The 20475-nt window shown below is 36.1% G+C and overlaps 1 protein-coding gene across 4 annotated transcripts in view; it reads right to left on the reverse strand.

The window, feature by feature from the left end:
* Positions 1-20475, reverse strand: part of CFAP299 (cilia and flagella associated protein 299) — a 586991-nt gene that overhangs the window by 5962 nt on the left and 560554 nt on the right. For 3 of the 4 annotated variants that reach the window (XM_019829323.3, XM_003985248.5, XM_045056173.1), the window contains exon 5: positions 11028-11157. In XM_019829323.3, the coding sequence (XP_019684882.1) occupies positions 11028-11157 (130 nt within the window). Of the gene's footprint in view, positions 1-11025; positions 11158-20475 lie in introns of those variants that run through there. The other variant, XR_002156231.3, reaches the window with a different exon arrangement.

Genomic DNA, 20475 nt, shown 5'->3' on the forward strand with positions numbered 1-20475 from the left:
ACTTGGTAATAGACAGTTGTTATTTAAACTTGGAGAGAAAAACAGAAACAAACCTAAATGTCCATAAATGGGAAATTCCTATGTAAATTAGGACTACTTCATAGGAGAGAATATTATTTACATTGGTTTACAGCTTGTTTTTTCACTTAATGTATCTTGAACATTTACTCATACTAGGACCTCAACCTCACTAAATACAGCTTTATTCTTTTTTAAGACTCAGGTATATTATTTCACTGAGCTGATGTACCATAATTTATGTAACCATTGCCCAGTCATGGGCATATAGATTATTTCCAGCTTTGAACTATTGCAGGGAAAAATGATATTCTTTTAGGACGTCCACTGTTTCTAAGTTGATACACAAGGAAGCAATATTCATTCATTGAACACCTTATTCATTGGCACATTAAACACATTTTCTTATTTAATCTCCACAACAACCCTTTGTGAAACGGTTGTTTTTATGGATTTTACAGATGAGAAAATAGAGGTAGAAAAGTGCTCACAGAGATTGAGCAATTTGCCCTAATCACAAAACTGATAAGACCTATTTAAGTCTTACTCATTTTCCCTATTTAGGCCCCTCTCAGAGGGCCTTTCCCTGCTTGAGTCTTGGTAGTTATTCCTGTCCCTTTCCTACTCCTCCTACTGCTTCCATGTATTTTGGAGAGTCCTCAGGTCTTCAATTTTTAAGTGGAATTCATTAAAAGATTTATGATTTCAATATCCTAAACTATTATTATGCTACTTGATGTGTATGACCATATGTGTTTTTTTTTGTTTTTGTTTTTGTTTTTTTCTTTTAAGCCAAATCCATGAAATTTGTCAGACTTTTGAAATAAGTTGTATTTCCCAAAAGATTAAGAACCTATCCTCTGGAGCAGCCTCATGTGCTTGTGAGGTAGTTTTCTGGGGTACCAAGTTGGGGCTACCATTTGTTTGATTGTGTTTTACGCTGAGATATCCCAGCCAGCAAAAACAATTGAGAAGCTGTCAACATAAGATTTTCCACTCTTGCCAATGTCCTTGATCACTGTTCATGCTATTGCGTTCCATGTTCCAATAAACTTTGACATCCCTTACTCTGCTTTGGGATTTCAGTGCCTCAGAAACTCTAAGCATCTGCTGGGGTGGAGAATGGTTAAGAAGGAGCCATGGGAGTTGACGACTGGTTCAACTGTTGAGACCCAGAAGAAATCATGCTCCCTTTGAATTAGAAATAATCCCTTAACTGTGGTTTTGCACCTGCAATGACTCCATGCCTGACTCATGGGTTTTCTGGTGTCTATTTCTTTGTCATTAACTATCAGGTCTTTGAAATCATGGAGGAAACAATTCTTTTGTTCTTATTTATTCATTTCATTCAGCCAGGAACCTAACTTTCCACTCTTTCTAAGGCTTCTCATTCTAATTTGTGACAATAAATTTTGCAAAAAAGTGAGCGTGAATTAGGACTAAACCTCTCTTGTTCAAATTTCTCCTTTCTCACTTCCTTGTTGGTCTTATTATACCTTTGGTATAATGTTTGATTAGGCTGCCATTCTAGTTCGAAGCTTAAAGCAGCATTTTTTTCTTTGTCATGTATGTTTTATTGGGATATGTTCTTTTCACTGAAGATATTCAACTTGGAAGTGTTATCATTTATACTCTTATTACTAAGCACTAATATACAAACAATAATTCAAAATTTTATATTTAACCTTTTTCTTTCCTCCAGCTCACCTTTCTTGTCCTACACTTCAGATATGAGTTCATACATTGGACACTTAACAACAATGTGCTTATCTCTGGGGGTTGTTCTGTAATACTGCATATAAAATTAAAATCAGTTTTTCAGGTCAAGAGGAGGGCATAGCATTTAAGTTTTAGGAGTTCTAATTCATAAAAGCTAAGCTCTGTTATGTAATTTTTAATGTATTCCTCAAGGCCATTGATTTTAGCAGCAGTTTGTTGAGTAAATACTTAATTTATATGTGGTAGACTTTCAGTTCAGGTATACCAGGTGATTGCCCAGGGGAGAAAATGTTTAAAAGCTTCTTAGTATGTGGGTGTTTTAGGGCTATAATCAACCAAACATTCAGTAATTTGGGCAGCAAAACCAGAAAGTTGGCAAGGCCTCAGCTTTCCTTAATAACTGTGCCTGTGCCACAGTTAAAAAGGAACATTTACAAGAGGCCCTGGAGGAAAATCTAGGAGCCAGAAGAGTGGTGTTGGTAATTCAGTGTCCCTTGCTCTATTAATTCAAGTTCGCGTGGGGTTTGAGGGAACACTGTTGGAGACTTTGAGGAAACCATACTTTTGCTTAAACATATTCTATTCAGTATGGGTTGTTTGTTTGTTTGTTTTCCCTAAATGTCCAACAGGAAATATATCTGAACTCTGTAAAAAGACAGATTGTAAAATTGCCAACCTTCACTAGGAGGGTGGAGCCTCAAGAGATTAACTTCGAATCATCTGCGGACAGCCTGTAGAAATGTTATGGGCCTCCATTTTGAGAGGAAGAATTTCAATCCTGTGACAGGCTCCCTCTCATTTTAATGCAGTCAGTGAACTGGGAGGGAGCATTAAGGAGGCAATTAACACCTTTCTTACTAACAGCAGCAAATACTTGGGTGGGTGTTGCTGGGAGGAACAGAACAGAGCAGAGCTGTGATAAAATACCACTATAATCTTCCTCTAGATTGACCAAACAAAAATATGTTTTTATTGGTAGGAGTTATTTTTAATCTTAAACTTTGTTCATATAGATATTATTTTGCTCATAGAAAAAGTAGAATGTCTTTTTTTTTTTAAATTTTTTTTTTCAACGTTTATTTATTTTTGGGACAGAGAGAGACAGAGCATGAACGGCGAGGGGCAGAGAGAGAGGGAGACACAGAATCGGAAACAGGCTCCAGGCTCTTAGCCATCAGCCCAGAGCCCGACGCGGGGCTCGAACTCATGGACCGCGAGATCGTGACCTGGCTGAAGTCGGACGCTTAACCGACTGCGCCACCCAGGCGCCCCTAGAATGTCTTTTTTTTAATCTGAATTAACATACCATGATGACCATACATTTACTTTAAAAAAAAATAAAAATATTTTTCTCGTTCACCCATGGACATAACATATCACCACTGCCCTGACACCCAATGTCACCACTCCAAAGTTCAGCGAAGAGCCCCCAGGTTTAATTCACCTACCAAGGAGGGAAAAGCACCAGAGTCAATTACTCTGGTAATTGCTAAAAATAGCAGATTAGCTCTACATATGTTTCTAGTGCCTAAGATCCTAAAATATTTTAAAGTTAACCTCAAAAGTTTCCAGGATTATTTTTGGCCCTACTATTCATTTCTTTAGCAAATATTTCATATTCAATTTATTCATTCCACAGATGTTTACTGAGCATCTACCATATGCTAGCACTGGAGATACAACGGTAAAGAACCAGAAATGTTCCTGCCCCATGTTTCAGTTTATGCTTTATGAGTTTCTGTAGCATATATTGATTCATTTGAGTTTCTGAACAAACCTGCCTGACAAAGTGATTCTTGGTGAGATAGTGATGGCAGCAGTTTATCCATGGAAGCATCTAGTGTGGTCAGTCATATTACCGTGGAGGTTATCCAGAAGTCTTTGGTATATGGTCTATACTTTCTGGTCTGCAGTCTCAGGAATGTGTAATTTAGGCTACTTAAAATTAAGACTGTTGAATTAAAACTTGTTTTAGAGGAGCAAAGTTTGATTACTTTATGGACATACAGTAAGGTGAAACCAACAGCTCATAAAGTATTACTAATTTACTAATAAAAGAACAATGGATATGGAATCTAGCTAATCTGTAGGATCACCTGAGGAAACATTTAAAAGTACGGATTCCTGAATCTTCCCACAGATCAGTTCAGTTTGAATCATTTGGGGTGGAGTCTAGGGCTCTGATTGGTCAGTGTTCGGAGAGGGAAAGGGGAAATCCTTTTTTTTTTTTTTTTTAATTTTTTTTTTCAACGTTTATTTATTTTTTGCGACAGAGAGAGACAGAGCATGAACGGGGGAGGGGCAGAGAGAGAGGGAGACACAGAATCGGAAACAGGCTCCAGGCTCTGAGCCATTAGCCCAGAGCCCGACGTGGGGCTCGAACTCACGGACTGCGAGATCGTGACCTGGCTGAAGTCGGATGCTTAACCGACTGCGCCACCCAGGCGCCCCTAGGGAAAGGGGAAATCCTTTAATGAATTGACAGAAATCATTCCTAATGAAGCCATCGTGGGTTGGACACTGACGAGGAGCACTTACGGTAATAGTTTGCATTCCAAAGGAGTACATTTTAATGTTTGAGCAATTACAGTTTTCAAAAGGACAGGTCTGGATTAGGGGTGTCCTGTTGTACAGTGAGGAGTATTGATGTATAAAGAGAAAATAAATACATTCTGCTAAGTCAATGTACAGTCTGCGTTGCACATGCCTTTCAAGTTCTGTGACACTCAGGATAGATCCAGAAAGGTTTATTCTATAACAATGTCTTTTGTTTCGCCAATATCCTACATCAAATAGAAGCCACACATTTCTAAGATATCTTAACATGTTTTTGTTTGTTTGGTTGTTTACCAGCCATTTATCAAGTGACTACACTCAAGTGTACTTTATTAGACATTAAACAAAAATAATTAAAGGAGACTCTGTCCTATGAAATTTCATATTTTTCATACTGATTTTCTTTTGCACACCAAGGGAATTTAGCCCGCAGAAGAATAACATCCCCTCCTTTAAAAATTGTTTAATCATTTTCATACTCAGAAATTCTGATTCTAAGTCATGACTCAAATGGTACAGATTCTCACTGAACCGTGTAAAATGACAAACAAACAAACAAACAAACAACTCCCCCCCCCAAAAAAAACCCTATTAGATTTGGCTTCTACTTAGAGTTCCATTTTCTCTCAGATTTTCTCTGCTATTACTCTCCTTCCTGCCCCTTGATCTCAACCCTGGTTGCACATTAGAATCATCTGGGGAGCTTCTGAAAGGTAGAGATGCCCAAGCCTTCCACTTGCACCAGTTAAATTAGAATCTTTGGAGGTGAGATCAGATGTTATGTATTCTAAAATTTCCTTGGTGATTCCGAAAGCTGGTGCATGCTCACAACTCCTCTTTAACCCAAAGGGGCTCCTCTCCCTTCTCATGCAGCCCATGCCTGGTCCTTCCCCACCCATGTATATGAGGCTCTCTCCTATCAGAATATCTCTTCTATTCCAATCCTCACGTCCTCACCATACCCATCCCTTAAGAGCCATTTCAAATGCTATCTCTTTCATTAACTCATTCTTGAACGCCTTAGAGCCAAAGTAAATTGTGCCTCCTCTCAACTCCTTAGAACTTTTTCTGTCCCTCTCAGCTCATTTGTTAGGTTGCCATTTCTGTGCATATTATATTTTCCCACCTACCCATCAATGAACCTGTAAGCTTTTTAAGGGCAAGAAACCCACCTTTCTGATTCATTTTTGAATCTCACAGTGCCCAGCAGTTACACAGTAAACATCAGATTAGGAAAAGGAGGATGAATGGAAGAGATGCCTGGGTGGCTCAGTTGCATAAGCATCTGACTCTTGATTTTGGCTCAGGTCATGGTCTCATGGTTTGTGAGGTCAAGCCCTGCATCAGGCTCTGTGCTGACAGCACAGAGCTTGCTTGGGATTCTCTCTCTCTTCTTTTCTCTGCCCCTCCCCTGCACATTCTCTTCTCTCAAAATTAGTAAATATATTTTAAAAAAGGAGGATGGAAGGAAAATTGAAAAGGCAACAGACTTACCAATGTTCATTAAGCTCACATTTTTCTCTATACTTGTCCAGCACTAGCTCATATTCTCTCTCTTTCCTGAAGGTCGGGGTGAAGTGAGACTTCTCAACTACTTTTTCCAAACATACGCATTCTCTAAGTTTTTTCTTTGCCTGAATGATCAGGTAGTTGCAATATTAAAAACTTCAACTCAGAAACTTACTAACCACAGCAGCACCCCTACTCTAGGCCTCTTGGCTTTCACCTGGATTATTGTTATGCTGGCACCTTCTTTAGTTTGTCCTCCTTAGTCTGTCCTAATGTACACCCTCTCCTCCCTTTAAAACATAACTTTCATCCTGTTATTTTCCTATAAGAGCTTTGATGTATCCTCATTTCCTACCAAGTCCAGTCTGAGATTCCCATCAGCACTGCATTCAAGTCTTTCTATGCTTCATTCCCATGACAATCCTTCTTCAAGCCAATACATCAGCCAAATCGAACCAGTGAGGTTTTCCTCTGTCTGTTTTACCCCCATCAGCCTTATCTTTGCTAACTGGGGTCACTCCTGGTATTGCCTGCCTCACCATCTCTATGAGTTCAACTCCTAATCATTCTTCAAATCCAATTAAAAGATTACCTCCTCTATTATCATCTAACCATCCCCAACCCTGTCCTCTATCATGCCCTCTCTACCGGCTCCTACCCCGGATCAATAATCATCTCTTCTTCCGTGGAATTCCCAGAGTATTTCTCTTTTTGCAAGATATCACTTTCTGCCTTATGCTTATATTTTTTAAAAGCATGTATTATTTTTCATATGTCTGTTTCCCTAAAAATATTATAAGCTTAATAAAGGGCAAGGGTTGAACTCTTGCTCATCTTTAGATCCCCTATGGTGTCTCATAATATTTACATTTAAGCTCCATTACTAGTTTCTTCTAATAATGAACTATGGGACTTTGAGTAAGTAATTAAACATGTTTGAGTCAATTTACTCATAAATTAAAAGCATGTTCTAATTCAACAGTCTTAATTTGAGATAGTTTAAATTATATATTCCTGGGCTTGCACAAGAAAACTTGAAAACACATACCAAAATTAAAATTTCTGGATAACCTTTACAAAACCTAAAACTACGGTTGCAAGAACTGTTTCTGCTGACAAACTCCTGCAGTTGTGTTTTCCCAGCTTATTTGGATTAATATAGAATGAGGTGGCTATTCCCATTCTGGCTATCACTGCTATCTCAAGTATCAGAGACATAATCTGCTTCCCAACTTTTAATTAGCATAGGATTATTTTTGTGTGTTTGGAAGGAATCATTCAACCATTTATTCCATGAATACTTATTAAGTGTCTATTAACCAGGCATTTTTCCAGGTGATGGGCTCTCACATTTAGTGAATGGAAGAGGGGAGAGGAGAAAAGCTGGTGACATTAAGGAAGATTTTTCTTTTCTTTTTTTTTTTAAATGTTTATTTTTGAGACAGAGAGAGACAGAGCATGAACGGGGGAGGGTCAGAGACAGAGGGAGACACAGAATCCAAAGCAGGCTCCGGGCTCTGAGCTGTCAGCACAGAGCCCGACATGGGGCTCGAACTCACAGACCGTGAGATCATGACCTGAGCCGAAGTCGGAAGCTCAACCGACTGAGCCACCCAGGCACCCCAAGGAAGATTTTTCTTATTTTTAATTGTTTTATTCAATCTGTCTCTCCAATTAGTAGATCAGGAAGGTTTTAGACCACCTAGGTTATTCTAAGACTCAAGGAAACTCTCCCATGGTTGATGCTTCCTAAAAGGAAAAGAAAAATGCCTATTTTTTTTCATTTGTCCAGATAATGTAGGGAGTGAGTGCAAAGTGCTTCCACTCAATCCTTCTAAAGATAATACACTGGAAACATTTTGGTGGGTGTGAATCACTCAGACAAGCATTCTTCACTCAAAAATAGAAACTAACTTTATTTGTTCCAGATGTTATACAGCTGCAGGGAAGTTAAAGCCAGTGGTCCTGTTTTCAATGCAACCAAACTCTTATTGCATTTGGAATTTCTTAACCAATGAACTCATATTACTTGTTCTAAGATCTGCACAATTTTCTTTTTTCCACTGTTACCGTTCACAAACAACTATGTTTCGTGGGAACCACTTTTCAGAATTAATGAGTCTACATCTGTCTTGTGCAAAGACATCCTGTTTATCACAATTTCCACCTTTCATTTATCTTGACCTTTAAAAATTTTAAGTATAAAATATTGCAAAGAGATCATCTGAAGGAAAGGAAAAGGACAGTTGAGTTGTATTGTTCTTACAATATTTTAGAGCACATTTTGGAGTTATAAGTTATGGTGTTTATTTTAGCAAGAATTTCAAATAAAATTATTCATAACAATGTTGAGTAAAAAAATGTATCTTATCATTGTGCATTTGTAATTTAAAAAACTTGACAACTTATTTTTTGATTCTCCTGTAGGCGTGTCTACAACAGATACTGTATGGGTGCACGTAGGAGAGGTACATGATAATTTCATATCTAATCCATAAAAATCAAAATATATTTGAGAACGCTTATGTTTGAAAACAAGATTGCTAGATCTCTTGAGATTATTGTCTTTTTATAGAGAAGATTTTCTCAAATTGTGGTTCATAGATCATCTGTAGCAGAATCTCACTGGCTGCCTGTGAAAATATGTATGTCTGGGACCAGTGGAGTCAGAATCTCCAAGAACTGGGGCTGTAGAGGGACCCTAGAGATCAGGGAACAGCAACAACAACACTCGCATCTTCCATTATGAACTAGAAAACCCTGAGAAGTTAAGTGAATTTCTCAAGGTCAGTCAGTCAGTTAACAGTAAAGTAAGGCATAGAATTTTGCTTATTGATGCTGAAACCAGCATTCTTTTCCATTAGGTCATCTATTAATTTTTATCTTCAAAGAGATAAAATCAATATAAAAATTAAATACATATAAGTATCTAAATATTGTCAGGTGTCCCACCAATAATTTTTTTATAATTAATTCTTTTAGTAATTCCTTCTTCTCATCACTAATTAACTAAACCCTTGTTCTTTCTCCAGGATTTGGAAATACCTTTCCTTCAGACTCATCATGAATCTTTTGAATTATAGTCAAATTATAATCAAAACCTTCCTCCCCCAAAGAGGAAAATGTTGTATTTCATGTATTGCTGACTAAATCTTTGAAGTATCATGATTAATTATTTAGGAAATGAGTGTTTTAGTTAAGTTATTTAAACCATGTTCAAATAACAATTTGTATTCAATAATGATTCCACAAAGACTATAAAAACTATAATTCATGACATACATTCTTGAAGTATATATATGCTGTTAGTTAAAACAGAGCCTTAAAGCATAAAGTAGTTTAAGTGTGATATCATTCAAAACTGATTCAAAAATTTACTTCACACATCTTAATGAAGCTGTTAATAATTTTATATCTTTAGCCCTCTCAAAGTCTCTGCAGATGTAATTTATTAAGTTTCCTGTACTTTGCCTCAATTTTGACACTCATTTGTGAAAAGGAAAGGGGCACCACTAGAGAGAAGATGTGTTGGTATTCATAAATTCATACTAAATATGGCCCCAATGATTTTCAAGTTCAGTCCTTCATTTTACTAATGAGAAACCTGAGACCAAAGGGAAAAAGAAAAAAAGGAGTAGTGTTTTTTTTTTTTTTTTACTTTTATTTATTTAAGTAATCCCTACATCCCACGTGGGGTCTGAACTCACACCCCGAAGATCAAATGTTTTATGCTCCTCCTATTGGGACAGCCAGGCACCACAAGAGAAGTGTTCTCTTGAAGGAGATAGTGTTGTGTCAGAAATGCTAGCTGTCTACCCAAACCTCTTTTCTCCCTTTTCCAGAACTTTTGATTTCAGCTAAGTGTTTGACCACCCGAATAAAGATTCCATTTTCCAGCCTTCTATGCAGATAGATATGGCCATGCGACTAAGCTCTTGCCATGGAACATAAGCGACCCTTTGTGAAGTAGCTTTTGGAAAACTTCCTTAAAAGGTACTGTGGGGGTGGGGGGGGGGAAGGGGGGATGTCCTTCCATGAATTCTGTCTGGGATGTGGTTGTTTTGGCTGGATTTCTGTTTTGGCCCATGAGGATGAGGTCCACCTTTGCCTATAGACTGTGGAGCTGCCATTTTAGATTTGGAGTCACACTATCTAGACTCACGCTTAAGAGAGAAAGAAGCTTCTATTCTGTTTAAGTCACTGTGTTGGGGTTTCTGATATTTGGAGCTATATCTGATTGCAGACAACAATCCATTTCTTACTACAAAATTTCATTTATTCGTTCTTTGAGCAATTTTTTTTAGCATTCTTTGAGTTACTGGGCAATTTTTATGAGCAAGAAATTACACTAAGTAGATATGAAACAAAAATCATTTTGTTTTTTCAATTTTAAATTTCTAAGAAGTCTTGGAAAAGTTTTTAGAACCAGACTCCCACTTTCCTTTGGTCCATCATTGCCCTTATCCTAGGCATATCATACAATTCCTATTTCTTTCACTATGAAGGATTATTTTTCTTGACTTGGATTTTAGACTGATGCTGTCATGTGAATAACATGTTTTCCAGAAGTTACAAACAAAATGCCTAAGCAACTCAAGCACAAATGACTTTAAGTTTTAACCTTCACCTCCAAACATATGACAAGCCATGATTAAAAGTCATGATGCAAACAGTCTTTGAAAATATATAAATATTTGTCCTTGAACAAGTTCAAAATACCATAGGACATGTCTTTAACATATTCAAATAAAATATATTTTCTAAGTTACCACTTAGAAATACACTAAGGGCAATACTGTTCTCAGTGTTAGTCACATACAAAAAGGGACGTTAAAATTCTGGGAACATTTGTGAGGTGAGAGTCTCCCTTCTGTAAATGATTCATCTATCCATTTAGAGCAAAAAGTACTGGATACCCCCAGGATCAGAGCACACAAATGCATTGCTCACTGGCTCCCTGATCTAATTTTGCTGGTAGGCACAAAGAAGCATTCTCACTTGTGAGTTCTATTTAAATTCTCTCAAACTCTTCCTTATTGATTTTCAAAAATTTGTTAAATTTGAAGGTTTTTTTTCTTTAAGAATAATGCATGCTCTACATTTCAACATAGTCTTTTATTTCTAGATTCAAATACTGAAGAATGTCAAATATTTAATAGATTTTTTAATAATGGAAGAAATGCAACAAAATTTGGAGAGATATATAAATGTAAAAGCAGTCTTACCTTTGGATCCACATTGAGAATTTTTCTGTCTCTTTTGTATTTGAAAAGTAAGCCTTCTAGATTATCAGCAATCACTTGATAATTGGGAGTTGAATTCCAAACAGCAATATGACTGTCCCAGTTGTAAAAGCTAGAAAAATAAATATCTATTAGAAATGTATATATATGATACAATAAATTGACAAATATATTTGAGAAAATATTTGAGGCAATTCAGTTTCAAGATAAATGAACTGGATCATAGTTTGCATAGCCATGGAAAACACATGTGTCATTAAAATTCTTGCAGAAGAGGGGGGCCTGGTAGCTCAGTTGGTTAAGCATCTGACTCTTGATCTTGGCTCAGGCTATGTTCTCACAGTTTGTGAGATTGAGCCCCACATCGGGCTCTGCACTGACAGTGTGGAGCCTGCCTAGGATTCTCTCTTCCTCTCCCTCTGCCCCTCCCCTGCTTACACTCTCTCTCTCAAAAATAAATAAATTAAAAAAGATAAAATTCTTGCAGAAAAGATTAGGCTGGGCTATTCTCAAATTCTTTGAATACATATTTATGACTATTTTGTATAATATCCTCATTTGGACACTCTAGGCATTAGGTTCCTATTCCAGTATTCTATTCCCTAGGAAGTCGTGGAGAAAATTGACGCATTCTGAATCTACTTCTTCCAGCTCAGATTCTTCAGGGTCTTAAGAGTACTCAGGGTATTAAGAGACTGTTTACTGGAAGGAAAGGCAGGCTAAGTCACCTCTTTTCATTCAAAACAAATTAATTCATTTCTTTCAGGCTTTATTTTTTAATAATATGTTTCCCAGGGAGCGAGGAAACTCTGCGAGTTTGAGAGGTTACCATAGGCCAGACATGATGTGTGTATTCTATCATAACGCCCATATGAAGCTGCTCTCATTTCACAGACAAGGCAAATAGACTAGGAGGTCAGCTGGCATGGCTGAAGCCCTGTAACGAATACATCACAGGACTAATATTTCAACCCAGATCTGTGTTGCAAAGCACATGTGTGTTCTTTCTACTGCTCAACATTGCATACATTTTATCCGATTCCTATTTTTTGTGCTTGATCTATGGAAACCTCCCACTTTTTTTTTATGTCTTGCTTTATACCTATTTGTCAAAAATTAATATGTTACTTAAGATGAGTTGTAAGAATTCTCAATATATTAATTTCACAGATCTTATTCCTATTAACACAATTCTAACAGTATGTTAGTATGTTCAAATGTTAACATGTTTCTCATTATGTCTAATATTATCCTGTATCTGTGTTGTTTTGCCCTTTATTATTCCCTTTACTCATTGATTAAATGTACTCTGAATGAGTGTTTTCTGAGGCATTAATTTTTGTGCTATCACCTGAAAACGTAATGTTTACCCTCAAATTTTTCACTACTTAGAAAGGACTCACTACATCGATCATATATTTATATGATTGAGTGCATATTAATTAGAACCATTTTCTCTCTTCCCCTACTACTTTTTCTATGGCCAAGACACAGGAATGCCTGCCCTTTCTGAAGCACGGAGTTAGGAAAAGTGGTTTTCTAACTATCTTTGCTCAGTCTGTCCTCCCCAAGAGAGCAAGAATGACTATTTGATTGGTAAATAGAGGAAAGATGCTGAGTACCCATGACTTTCTACATCCTTACTTTACCTACCCTTCAAAAGTGAAGTTTATCATGGCAGGCTCAGCCCTCAATAGGTTGATATTAAGGTAGCAGCCTACAGCACTGGTGATAAATTTAATACAGTGGTGAAGGTATTAGGAGCCAATCTGACTATGCACCCAGGCTATATTCTCAAATTCTGTTTAATCCATAATTAAGATAATTTGACCTCCACCTAACTGGCTATTCAGTTAAAAGATTGCTAAATTGGAATAGGGGACATGGGTGTGATTCGAAATCTCATATATGTCTCTCTAAATAATTATTTATGAGACATATAGATAGGGATAATCCCAGTAAAATGCTTGAGTCATAGCTGTGTTTAGAGTGGCATGATTTATATCACACATTCCTATCTTCTTGCTCTGATCTCAAATTAAAAATCTTATTAAAGTCCAAGCAGATTATATATATTATATATACATATATAATATATAATATATATTTAGATTTTATATATATTACATATATATGTATATGCATATGTATGTATATGTATATAATACATATATATGTGTGTGTAATATATATATGTGTGTGTGTGTATATATATATATATATGTATATATATATATATATGTTCTTCATACAAAAACTTAATTTGGGGGTTGCTTAGTTAGTTAAGCCTCCAACTCTTACTTTCAGCTGAGGTCATGATCTCACGGTTATCACATATTGAAAAGAAGAATTTCCTTCTTTTTTTAAGGCTGAATAAATATTCCATTGTATGTATAGACCACATTTTCTTTAAAAAAATTTTTTTTAATGCTTTATTTATTTTTCAGACAGAGAGAGACAGAGAGACACAGAGTGTGAGCAGGGGAGGGGCAGAGAGAGAACAAGACACAGAATCCAAAGCAGGCTCCAGGCTCTGAGCTGTCAGCACAGAGCCCAACGCAGGGCTCGAACTCACAAACCGGAGATCATGACCTGAGCTGAAGTCGGACGCTTAACCGACTGAGCCACCCAGGTGCACTTACATTTTCTTTATACATTGATCTGTGCATATACATTTAGGAAGTTGCCACATCTTTGAATAGTTTCTTTTGGACTGCATATAGTTGAGTTTTTGTTTGTTTGTTTGTTTTTGTTTTTAGATGCATTCAGCCACTCTGTGTCTTTTTACTGACATTTTAATCCATTTACACTTAAATTATCAATAGGAAAAAATTACTTGTGTCATTTTATTAATTGTTTTCTGATGGTCTTAGAATCTTTTGCCTGTCTTCTCTCTTGCTGTCTTCCTTTGTGTTTTGTTGATTTTTTTTTTATTGATGCGGTTTGAATGCCTTTTTTTTCCCTTTTGTGTATCTTCTATAAGTATTATTTTGTAGTTACCTTGGGGTTCACATAATATCTTATAGTTGTAATAGTCAATTTTAAACTGATAATAACTTAAGTTCAATCACATACATAAAATCTACATTTTAACCTCTCCCCTTCATGAACTTTGTATTATTGTTGTCATGGTTTACATCTATTCATAATGTGTTATCTTTTAATGTTATTTTTAGTTCTATTTTAACTTTCAACTTTTATAGTAGAATTAGGAGTGATTTGCCCACCACCATGACAGTAGTATAGTACTCTGTATTTGTTTATGTATTACATAAAATAGTTTCCTACTTTCTCATGCTTTCGTATTTTGTTTAGCATCCTTTCATTTCAACCTGAAGGACTCCCTTTAGCATTTCTTGTAAGCAGAGTGATGAACTCTCTCAGCTTTTCTCTGTCTGGATAAATCTTTGTCTTCCTTCATTTTGAATGACAGATTTTCTGAGTATGCTTTACTAGGTAGCTTTTTTATTTCCTTTCAGCACTGTGAATACATCTTCCCACTCCCTTCTGGCCTACGGGGCTTCTGCTGAAAATGTGCTGATTGTTTATGGGAAAGGGGGTTTCTTGGAGGTGACAAGTCATGTTTCTCTTGCTTCTTTCGAAATTCTCTTTGACTTTTGACGATCTGATTATAATGTGTCTTGATATGGATTTATTTGGATTTCTCTAATTGGCATTCTTTCAGCTTTTTGGATCTGGATGTCCATTTCCTTCCCCAGATTTAGAAGGTTTTCAGCCATTATTTCTTGAATGAATTTTCAGATCTTTTATCTCTCTCTTCTGGGAATCCAAAAATTTATATATTGGTCCCTTGATGGTATCCACAAACACCCTAAAGCTTTCTTCATTCTTTTATATTCTGTTTTCTTTTTAATCCTCTGACTTAATTATTTCCAATGATCTGTCTTTGAGTTCACTGATCCTTTCTTCTCTTTGATCTAGTGTAATGTTGGGCAAGAAGACACAACCCATAGCTGCCTGCTTCTTTCTGGGAAAGGAAATGTTGGAAGAGGACTTGTAGAAGTCAAATGGACTTTTTTTTTTCTTTTTTCTTTTTGGTACAATTAATATGTTCTTTAGCTCCATGGTTTCCGTATCGTACTTTTTAATATTTTCTATCTCTTTGTTGAATTTCTCACTTTGTTCATGCATTGTTCTCTTGACCCTAGTGAGCATCTTTATGACAATTATTTTGAATTTTCTTTCAGGCAAATCATGTTACTCCATTTCTTTAGGGTCAGTTTCTGGAGATTTATTTTCCTTTTTATTTTTATTTTTTGGAACATCTTTGCTTGACTCTTGATTTTCTTTGACTCTCTCCATTGATGCCTATATGTTAAACAAAGCAGGCACCTCTCCAAATCTTCATGGACTGGCCTCATACAGGAGAAAACTTTTACCAAGAAGCCAGGCTACAACTTCTAGAGTCCTCTTCCAACATTTCTTTCCCCAGAGAGAAGCAGGCAGCTATGGGTTTTGTCTGCTTGCCCTGTAATGAGCAGGGGGGCATTATTCTATGGTGCTTACTAGCCCAAGTCACTGCCTCCCTTCTTCCCTCGGTAGATAGGCTGTACTGATCTTGAGCTCAAAGACTGGCAAGATAGAAGTCAGTCCTCTGGAGAGCCCTCTCAGAAAAGTTGGGGGTTTGGATGTACAAACCGACTCCTTCCTCCCTTGGGAGAAACTGAGAATTAGGAGTTTCTTTTTGATCATAAGGTGCTGTGTCAACAGTAAGAATTCTGGTAGAGGGTATCCCAAACCTCTCTACTGGGTTTGGTCAGTCTGGTTTTGCATTTTTCTGGGGTGCAGGGCATTTTATTAGTTCCTGGATTTTTCACAAATTGTTGCTGAATTTCTATTTGCAAGGGGAGAGAGGGTTCAGAGTTTCTTACTCTGCTATCTTGCTGATGTCACTAATCCAATTATGTATTATTCCTGAATTATTTTTAAGTGGCAAAGTACTTGTCAATGAAGAATGGGTTAATGTATATCTCAAACTTAATTCCACTCCCTTTAAGACACCTATATCCAGATCCACACTCTAAATGTTGTCACAACTCCTAATTCTTATTGAATTTTTATTGTCTGTTATTATTCTTTGTTAGTTAATCTACAATGCTATTTTTACCTCATTGAAGCCTTGAGTTCCTTGGCTCACTCTTTTTATCCTAATTTACAACAACTAATTTCTTTACTTATCCATGATTCACTTGCCAATAATCACAACTTTATTGCTCAATTGACCCTATTTATATTGAAAAATACCAGCTCAAAATTGATTCAAATGTTTGTCTTCTCTGTTTCTCCATATGGTCTTCTGACAACTCTTGCTGAAACAACTCTATCACTGATGTAATTCTAAATTCCAAATTTCTAACCCCAGTTGGATTTCAGGTGCTGAGGAGCAATTTTTTTTACATGTCTCTAGTTATCTTTCTCTATCATTCATTATATTGTTCCTGTCTCCTATTCCTCCACTTTCCTCCTTAGTCTCAGAAGATGAGTTATCTCTTACTTCACTAGAAAAATAAAGAATATCAATGGAAACATGATCAATATCCTGTTCCATCAGTAGCAACTTTGTTTATATTGACAATGTCCCCTACCTCCTTCCATTCAACTCAGAGGAATAGGTGCACCTCTTCCTTTCCAAAGAAAAAATCATATCCATCTATATTCTAAATTCCATCCCTTAATGCCTCTTTAGTTACTTCAAATAATTATCTAAAATGTTTCTGATATAATCAAATTCAGTTCATCATAAATTTTTCCCCAGAACCAACAAACACACGCCAATGATCCCAAGTAAACAAGAAAAGAAAGAAGGAAAGAAAGAAAGGAAGAAAAAAAAAGAAAAGAATAGAAAAGAGAAGAAAAGAAAAGAAAAGAAGTAGAAAGAAGAGGAATAAGAGAAAGGGAAGAAAAGAGATTTAAAAATTTCTCCAAACTCAGATTTCTCCAGGCTGTCACATTTTTCTCCTAATACTTATAATTAAACCCACCTCCCTTATGCCAATTTCCCCCACCCTCTGCTCCATCTCAGTTTTCCCATCTGAGTTGCTAATCCACATCACCTGCTTAATGTATTTACTGGGATAAACCATAGACTCCTCAATCTCAACATATCGAAAACTGAATTTTACTCTCTCACCTTCCAAACTTATTTATCCTTGCTGTACTCTTTCTATTTTTTTTAAAGATTTTCTTAATGTTTATTTATTTTTGAGAGAGAGAGAGACAGACAGAGACAGGGTGCGAGTGGGGGAGGGGCAGAGAGAGAGGGAGACCCAGAATACGAAGCAGGTTCCAGGCTGTGAGCTGTCAGCACAGAGCCTGACATGAGTTCAAACTCAGGAACCGCAAAATCATGACCTGAGCCGAAGTCAGACACTTAACCTACTGAGCCACCCAAATGTACTTTCTATATTATTAAGTGGCACTCAATAAATGTTTATGGATTAAATAAATCATATATACCCATCTCTACTATTGTTATTTATGACCCAATTAATAATATTAATTTCAGTTATTACAGAATTAAAACAAAGATGAAGCAAGAAAAAATTATTTTAAAAGGAAATTAAGAGAATTGATCTAGAACACTGAGCCAGTACTTAGGAAATCTGAACCCTGATGCAATGATTTCAATTTTCTCTCATCTGAAGTCAGAAGTTGAACTGCATATTTCAAAGACTCTTTACAATGTTATGATTATAAAAGCCTCTTTTGATTCAGTGAGTTCTTACACATTATTTTGATTTATGTCTCAGTCAGTGTTCACAACTTAAAAATACAGAACAAACATAGTGTATCCATAATAGATAGAAGAAATTCTGAGGTAACGTATATAAAACTATTTAAGCTTTTGGAATAAAAGAACAATTTTCCATTTACTCCTTATGATAAATATATTGGAAATTGGGTATTCTAGCATACAGGTATGAGTGTACTTATACACAACTTATACAAGTAAACTGTGATAATAAAGTGATAAGGGGACCTCATGTATATTTTTTGAAACAATTACCTGTTTGTCATTTATTTTGCATGATAATTGTTGATACCAGAGAAAATATTCTAATGACATCACAGGGCAACAGGGCTTTGGACCACCAGGGGGAGTAAATTTCAAAGTCATTGTCCAGAATACCTTTTTTGGCCTAGTTTTGTTCACTACCTTCCTTTGAATGAATGGAAGGGACATAGTTATAGAAATTATGAAAACACAAAATGCACAATGTTATGAAAGATTTTAAAAATTGCATTAGAATATATTTAGAGGCAAGCTAAGGTCTTTGGGGTGAATACAGAATAAACATAATGATTGTGACAATTCCAGTCACCAGTATGTAAAGCACAGAGAAAAAATGAAATCACTACCATGTAAACATGAGATTTGACATCACAGAGAACATATCACTGGAATTGAAGCTATTCTCGTCTAAGAGATTTTTCCTATGAATACAATCAACAGTTTATAAAAATTAGAAAGGAGTTTTTTTCAATCTCTATTAATAATGGACTCTTTCTGGATTTTATATAGTTGGACCAATAGACTTTTACAGTACCTAAGACTTGCATATGGTTATAAAATTAAAACACATTCCATTTGAGATAAAAGGAAAGAAGGTATATTGATAAAATATAATTTGTAGGACAGAGAAATACTCCTATTTAAAGGAAATTCGTAAAAACAGAAAGTTAAAATCCTACCAAACTAGTTTTTGTTAAATCAAAAGATTTTATCAAAACCTAAAAAAATCAGGAGATTTCATATCAACCATGGGGACACTTAAGGGTTAAACACTATTGTTTCCTTTTTTTTTTTTTTTTTAATTTTTTTTTTCAACGTTTATTTATTTTTGGGACAGAGAGAGACAGAGCATGAACGGGGGAGGGGCAGAGAGAGAGGGAAACACAGAATCAGAAACAGGCTCCAGGCACCGAGCCATCAGCCCAGAGCCTGAGGCGGGCCTCGAACTCACGGACCGTGAGATCGTGACCTGGCTGAAGTCGGACGCTTAACTGACTGCGCCACCCAGGCGCCCCTATTGTTTCCTTTTTTTAAAATCTCTGTATAGACAGCCTATATGTAAGATTGCCTGATAATTTTACTGTCCAAACTAAGATCCTCTTGGAGAAGGTAGGGGTTGCTACTAATAATTGTGCCAAGACAATAAGAATAAGCTCAGATGATGCCGGACAAGCCAAGATGTGTGGTCTCCACACCTACAAATCTAAAAATTTAAATGTTGCTGTTTTAGGGGCGCCTGGGTGACTCAGTCGGTTGAGCGACCAATGTCGCTCAGGTCATGATCTCATGGTTTGTGAGTTTGAGCCCATCGTTGGGCTCTGTGCTGACAGCTCAGAGCCTGGAGCCTGCTTCAGATTCTGTGTCTCCCTCTCTCTCTGCCCCTCCTCCACTCATGCTCTGTCTCTCTGGGTCTCAGAAATAAATAAACATTAAAAAAGTTTAATAAATGTTGCTGTTTTAGAGTTGATCCACCCAATGTTCATGTAAAATGTTTCCAAAGTTCTGCCACAGATTTGCCAAAAATATGATAAAGATGTTTAAACAATGCTAAAACATGTTTTCTTATGGTTGATTTTTAAAAAAATTTATTGCTGTGGAAAAATTACATTACATGGAATCGCAATTGTGGTACAGAGACATGAATTTTAATCTAGAATAATAAATATTCTTGTTATTTTTTTATTTTCCATATAATATCAAAGTAGTAAAACATTCTATAATACCTAATTTCTGAAATATCATGTTCCATGTAAAAATATATGTTTGATCAATTATTTTGGTTGGTGAGAATATGAAATCTAAAGTTTAGTTTTTCCATAAGTTAGTTTACTTGGTTAATGTTCATGGCTATACATTGCATCTCTAAATTCAATAAGCTATGTAATAAATGCTCATGCCAGTTGGGAAAATATAGATAATTGTTGAACAACACACTGTAACTATTAAGATAATTGGGAACATTAAAAGCCCCAGTGACAGATAGTCAGAAGGGTCATTCAATTCCATTCAACACAATTTCAAGCATCTATTTTGGGCCAGGAATGGTCCTAAGTATTTAACAAGAAGAAACAAAAAAATAAAAAACAAAAGAACAGTTCTTACTTTCAAGGAACTCATAGTCTATGGGACATCAAAAAGGTAAACAAAAGATTATAGGAGAGTATGAAAAATCACACAGTAGAAATTTATGTAAGGCACCTTTGGACTGTAAGGGTCAGAAAAGAATATATGTATTGGTCAAATGTATTTCTAGTGAGCGTTTCCTGACAGAAGGCAGTAGAGCCAAGCATTCTGGGTAGAAAGGATAGTAAAAGGTAGATTTTATAAGAACTGAAAAATGTGCATACCTCAGTATTCACCATTATGAGAAATTTTTAGTCGTACACTGGAAGGTAA

This window comes from Felis catus, chromosome B1 (assembly GCF_018350175.1).
Source record: "Felis catus isolate Fca126 chromosome B1, F.catus_Fca126_mat1.0, whole genome shotgun sequence".
Lineage (NCBI taxonomy): Eukaryota > Metazoa > Chordata > Mammalia > Carnivora > Felidae > Felis > Felis catus.